The sequence below is a fragment of the Hippocampus comes genome, unplaced genomic scaffold, assembly GCF_001891065.2.
Source record: "Hippocampus comes isolate QL1 unplaced genomic scaffold, H_comes_QL1_v1.1 scaffold238, whole genome shotgun sequence".
Lineage (NCBI taxonomy): Eukaryota > Metazoa > Chordata > Actinopteri > Syngnathiformes > Syngnathidae > Hippocampus > Hippocampus comes.
Genome location: NW_017806177.1, coordinates 249,447 through 256,034, shown reverse-complemented (window position 1 = coordinate 256,034; position 6,588 = coordinate 249,447). Strand labels below are relative to the sequence as shown.

At 42.5% G+C, this 6,588-nt stretch overlaps 1 protein-coding gene across 1 annotated transcript in view; it reads left to right on the top strand.

Moving 5' to 3' along the window:
• The first annotated feature begins 4,118 nt into the window (after nt 1-4,118).
• The window catches only part of LOC109532524 (MAPK regulated corepressor interacting protein 2-like), a 3,948-nt gene continuing 1,478 nt past the window's right edge, over nt 4,119-6,588 (top strand). The window contains exons 1-3 of the mRNA XM_019897380.1: nt 4,119-4,766; nt 4,828-4,897; nt 5,473-5,615. Of these exons, the coding sequence (XP_019752939.1) occupies nt 4,712-4,766; nt 4,828-4,897; nt 5,473-5,615 (268 nt within the window). The 5' untranslated portion in view covers nt 4,119-4,711. The remainder of the gene's footprint in view (nt 4,767-4,827; nt 4,898-5,472; nt 5,616-6,588) is intronic.

Here is a 6,588-nt window from a genome sequence, read left to right as displayed (position 1 = left end):
ATCCCAGAACAATGAATTTGCGAGACGAACAGGCCGCCATGAATCAGGTAAAAAAATATGTTACATGCAATTTGATTGGTCCAATCGCTTGTAGGTAACCAATCGCTGGGCCGTATACAATCAAGCTAAGACTTCCGCAACAAATAATGCTTCCAGTGATCTGATTAGTTGAAGCTTTCATACATGTCCAATCGCAGGGCTGTTTACAATCGGAAGATGGAAAGACTGATCGGGAGAGCTCGTGAAAACTTGACGATAAGGTACCTGACCCCCCCTAAAATTTTCTCAACGGATTTAGACGATTCACAAAAATGATCAATTTAAGAAATAAAACGACGGATTTCCACGTATCCGCGGAAAATTGCCATCCCTGCAGACATACTGCCAAATACAGTTTGCGGTGGGACGTTTTTTAAGTACAGTCAAACCTCGGTTTTTGAACGTCTCGGTTCTTGACCAATTCGGTTTTTGACCAAAAATTTCAAATTTTTTTATGCCTCGGATGACGAACAAATTTCGGTTCTCAAATAAACTGAGCGCACTTGAATGCGTCACGTCACTCCTCTTGGCTTTGCTTCCTCGTGTAGCGTCCATTGTGAGCAGACGAGTTTGTATTGTTCAATAAAAATTAAAAAAAAAAAAAAAAAAAAAAGCAGACGTGTTTGGTGAGACGCTTCTGTTAGGGGGAGTGAAACCCCCCTCTTTTCAGAATGGTTTGCTCCAGCAGCAAGGGAGAAGTGCGTGCGTTTGTTTACGGCCGGCAGTTTTCAATACAGCGGCACATAATCAACACTCTGGTGCCCGGTGTCTCATTATGATGCAATAATCATACAGAAACAGCTTCATCGTGTAGCGTCCATTGTGAGCAGACGAGTTTGTATTTTTCAATAAAGATTTTTTTTTTTTGTTTTTTTTTTAAGCAGACGTGTTTGGTGAGAACTACGTAATATCGGACTGCTATTTTTGCATCGTGTATCAGCCCCTAACCATGGCACCAAAGAAAGCAAGTGGAAGTGGTAAATGTAAAGATGGTCAGCAGGCAAGGTTCACGTTTTATGTGACTTTTAATAACAATGTGGCAGAGCAGTAAAACATGCGGTGTGCTCACTCTAAGAGTTACTTCCTGGAACTCCCCCTTATAGGCGGGACCTGTCGATTAACTGGAGTATGATGTACACACTGCAAACTTTCATAAAGCAACTCATATAAAATAATAGCCTATTATGTGACAGTAAACCTGGTGAAGAAAAGAGGAAAATAGTGCGAAAAACTATAGAATTTAAGAAAGATTTGATCGCGAAATATGAGTCAGGTGTGTGTGTGTCTGTGTTGGCTAAGGAGTTCGGGATGCCGAAATCCACCATCAGCAGCATCCTAAAAACGAAAGACCATCTGCCCGATGACAGCTGGGATAGGCACACGCCCCATGACAGAAAGAGAGAGAGAGAGAGAAAGAGAGAGATGTTCCTTCAATATTTATGTTACAATGTTAATGTTAAAATTGGTGAAAATAAAACATATTACAGTTTGTTTGTACAGTATTTTACATATTACCTGATCTCTGATTACATGTGTACAGTTTATCGTGTAAAATTGTAAAAATAGTGGTTTAAAAAAAGTTGTTTTCTTGACTTGAAACGGATTAAAAAAGTTTACATTGATTCCAATGGGAAACATGGTTTCGGTTTTCGAACAATTCGGTTTTCGAACAGCCTTCTGGAACGGATTATGGACGAAAACCGAGGTTTGACTGTACTTCTTTAAAAAAAAAAGTGCAACTGCTGTGTAACATTATTTTGAGGAAATGAAAGACACTCTTGCTTACATATTTCTCCAAGGGTTTCCAAGCGTACTTGCTCCAAGCCGTGTGTTGATCACTCCAAGTTGAAATTGACTGTAAAATCCACACAATAAACAAACAGGAATCAAACAGTGCACATTAAACACCAAAAGCTCAATCAAACTGGTAGAAGGGTAAACATAAATTAACATAGAGGTACATCGTTCTGAACATTGAAACAACTGATACTTTAAGTCAGGGGTGTCAAACTCATTTTTGTCGCGGGCCAGATTTTAGTTTGTTTCCCTTGGAGGGCCGTTATGACTGAAACCATATGAAAAAGTCAAGAATAACGGTTTATTCACCTATTGTTTAAGTTATTGTAACAAGGGGTTTGGTAACAAGAAAATGCTTACAGTATCACTCTTATTACCAATGAGAATTTAGGTTGAGACTCTTATTACCAATGAGAATTTAGGTTGAGATTTTCGCAAGCATCATAAAAGTTGACATCATTGATTTGCTTTCGCGGGCCACATAAAATGACGTGGCGGGCCAGATCTGGCCCCCGGGCCTTGACTTTGACACCAGTGCTCTACGTTGCAGAGCAGCAACAAATACAGACAGTGGTGGGCGGTCAACACCGACTGAAGGTCCGTCTGTCAATTTTCGGCCGTCACTTACCCAAAAAGCAAATACAAGATTTGGAAATGTTTTGGGCACGCATTGGCGCTTTAGACTCATCCAGACGACAGCGATTTCTGCGTGACCGCGCTGCGTCACATCAGAAGCCTGCTGGCTTTCTTCCGGAAAAGTTATCTGATGCGAACTTTCCTGCTTTTGCGATGACGGAAGTTACCATTGTTTTGGTTTCCTTTCCACTGGTCTCGCACAGCTGGTCAGATCGCACCCGAGAAGAAAAATTGCGCCCTCTGCTGGCAGGTAGTATACTTGGCATTTAACTTCAATTTCGTCTCAGACGTGGACTGCTCCCAGCTCTCATTGACATGTTTGTACCGTTCACATGGGCATGAGTTAAAAAGGAAACGCGTGAGGAAGCCAGGGGGACCCCCCCCCCCCAAAAAAGTATCAATACTCGCTTTTTGGTTTTGATGGATTATATCGATACTTGGATCAGTAAATACTTGTTTGAAAAACAAGTGGCACCCTTACATACAAAACGCAAAGCTGTAAGAGGGTGCAACGTGACTATTCTTGAGCCTCGTATGCACATAGTCCGTAACCACAAAAAAACTGTCCGTCGTACAATACATGCAGTCGAGACACCGTACTTCAAATCAACTATACAAATCAACGTTACGTGTAAATTCTGGCTGGAATTGGCTTGAGAGTGAAAGCGAAACTAGCGAAATGGGACCAAGCAACAAGCCATAGCACATCGAAAGCCACTGAGAACAATTAAAATTAAGACAGTACAGTACTGGCTAAAATCATTTCAAAATGTGTTACCCAGGTCTTTGTAGGTCGACTTGTGTGCGTATTGTTCGGAGGTCGTGTTATTTTTGACGTTGCTGGCGTCGAGAGTTCTTCTTTCTTTGGATGTTTCACACGCCTACAAGATAGCAGCAACTATCCGTCACTTTTTAATTCCATTTCACACCAAAACGGCTTGTTCATTCTTTAACGACAATGTGCTTCCACTGGATATAATCGGGCACAACATTAGAAAGGCAACATTTGCACATTCGATCCGCATCCAATTCAGGAGGCGAATATTGTTTACATTGGCGCTGAAAGGTGCAAATGGTGTCGCCTGCAGTAACTTTGATCTGCACTATCATAAAAGTGAACCTTTTTGATTTGATAATTTAGCGACATGATGGGCGAAAATTTAGGCTCATCTTTGCACAGACTTGTTTAGTCTCTCACACCACATAGGGTCTCCTCCTTCAATGGTGCATGTTGTCACCAGCAAGAGCAAAGCAAAACAGCCAAGGTTGGCTCACCTGCACTGCTGGCCCCTGGGTGGCTGTGGCTCAGATCGAAGAGCGGTTGCCCAGTGACGCGCGGATTGGCTGTTTGAATGTTGGACGTTTCTGTTGTGATGTTGCGGCCTTTCTAGTAACTCGTAAACCCCAACTGTTGCCCAGCTAGTAGATGTGGACATCAACAAGACCAGCACGAAAACAACAAAACTGTCCTCGGCTTTTTCTTTAAGCAGGGAGGTAACGTTGTGGCTGGTGTGCACATTTTAACAGAATTTCATTAATTCAAAATGTACGGAAGAGTACGGAAAAAGGTTCTTCTACGAGGATTAGGGCCAATGAAGAAAAAAAAAACAAGGTTGGCAAGATTCTCACTTTTATCTCAGAATTCTCACAGTTCCGTACAAAGTACATGCCTTAAAAGTTTGAAAATTGACTTCGCAAAAGGGACGCGCAAAGATTCTTGGGAAATGGCCGGCTTCCTCCTTTTTCTTCTTCTGTGGTGTGAAACGCGACCCGTGATCACTGTGATCTGTTGCCACTGCTGCCATCTTGTGCCTCATCGGTACGTTACACGGTTTTCTGCACGTTCCCTGACTTAAAAAAAGTTGATAAATTACAGCAACTAAATTGAACAAATGATAAAGCTACGAGAATTAAGCACAACTCCTGCGGCATTCGATTTTTTACGATGGCGTTTTAACGTCGCTTCCCGTTTCGGAGGCACTGTCTCTTTAAGAGGCGCCAGGGGGCGTGAGAAGCACGTGGGCCAGTGGTGCGTTTGACGGCTCGGTCCACTAACTGTTACGAATGCAGCATGCATGACATTGTCGCTCTTTTCGGGACACGTTTTCGACTCAGAAGTGGTGGCATTCTTCTTCGTTTTGTTTTTTACACAACTTTGTCACCCCACGGAGGTTTTACAACAAAAGTGTGAGTCTTGGTGTTCTCAGCCCGGAGCAAGTAGCCAAGTGTAACTTTTTGCATGATGTACACTATCACCAGAGGTCCAAGTAAACTAGTGACCCAGCGGCGTACAGGTAAGCACAAAAAACGTCACCGCATTAAAAAAAGAAATATTCATAATTTGTGGTCTTTTAGGACCCACGCAGCCGCTCGACAACAAAACAAACGACTTCAAGCACAAGCAGATGACCTGGAGTTTGCCCGAGTGAGTGTTGCGTTAAAGGACTTGAGGGAAGAAACAAAAACCACCACAATGTTTTTACTGTGTTTTTGAGGCTATTAATGAGTCACTAACAGGTGGTGTTAGCTAAGGACAAACGTGTGGCAGTTTATTCACGCATCTCACACACACACACACACACATACGGCTCTGGCAAAAATTAATCGCTTAGTACTGAAATAATGATCAATTTCTATGATTTTGGTGGTCCAGATATACTTGAGTAAAATGGACATTTTTGTTTCATCTTATTGACGACATAACTCCTAAACACAGCATTATCAACATAATTTATTGGCAGAAAATCAAAAATGGTCACAATCAGAATACTATTAATGTCCAGTGTTTGGTTTTTTTTTTTTTGTCTCCAAATTTTATCCAGCGCTGTACGTGTGTGCGCGCGCGCACTGCACAGCCTTTGACACCTTGCCTGTATTGTGCGTGACCTTGTTACAAAGGCAAAGGTGACACATGGTACTCTATTCAGCTGTTGTCAACCAGGTTGCTTTGACTTCACCCCCAACCAAAAGGAGACATGCCTCTTTCATTCTCGCCTTCAGTCTCCCCGCACCTAAGATTGTTTTTAACCGCCCCAACGGCAAAAAGTACCACCTGCCCTGCCCGGGCCTGCCCCCGGACCCCCAGCAGGAGGGGGAGTCATCAGCAGCGGCCCACGAGGACAACGTGAAATTTGTGTACGATGGTAAGGAAGGCAACACGCACACACACTTTCTCGTCTTTCCAGTCGGACCTTGTGACAACAGCTACACGCACGTGGTGTGTATTTTGTATCAGCACAACCTCGCCTCACTCCAGGGCGACACCCTCACAGCTGCTCCCACTCTGATAGCCGGCACTTTTGTTTTATGTTTGTGGGTTAAAAAAAAAAAAAGTTGCATCTGAGCAAGCTTGAAGAATTGCTCTTATACACAGGCGTGACCTCTGCAGTTGCTTGCCATAGTGAAAGTCACAGGCTGCCAGAGTTTCAAAAAAACCAAAAACAAAAAAAACAATCAACACTCATAACTTGCTGGTCGATTTCCCTGATAATTGTTGACAATGTAAGTAAGCGGTTGTCCCACGTTTTGATTTCTGTTGCCCAATGATGCATGTTGTTGGTTGCACATTGATTTCTGATGTTCTTTGTGAGGCAAATTTTAGATCCCAAAATTGTCTTGCGGTCGTTATTCTTGCCCATCGACAATGTCGTCAACAAGACCGTCGATATGAGCTACCACTCAATTTCTGGTTGGTTGCACATTGATTTTTTACATTGGCGAGTGACGTTGAAAAACAAAAAAACAACAAAAAAAAAAATCACATTTTGGTTATCACCCTACCTAATGAGGGCATATTGGCCAAGCCCTATCAAGACCTTCAATATGAGGTACGAAAAAATGTGTTTTGTTGTACAACGTATGTGTCAACTGATTTATTGGTGACATTCTTCCGCAATGCTCTGGGATCATACGGGGACATATTGACTGCGTTTGATGAAAGTCCTCCGGATTTTCCCGGAATTCCGGGTTTTTCAAATTTTTATGAAAATTTCTCCGGAGAATTGAGGAAAATAAAATTAATACGGATATTAGTTGACAACATTGGACGAAGACGCGTTTGAGTTTGTTGTATTGCTTTCACGAGCGTAGCCATATTGAGGCACTAACACTAGTAAC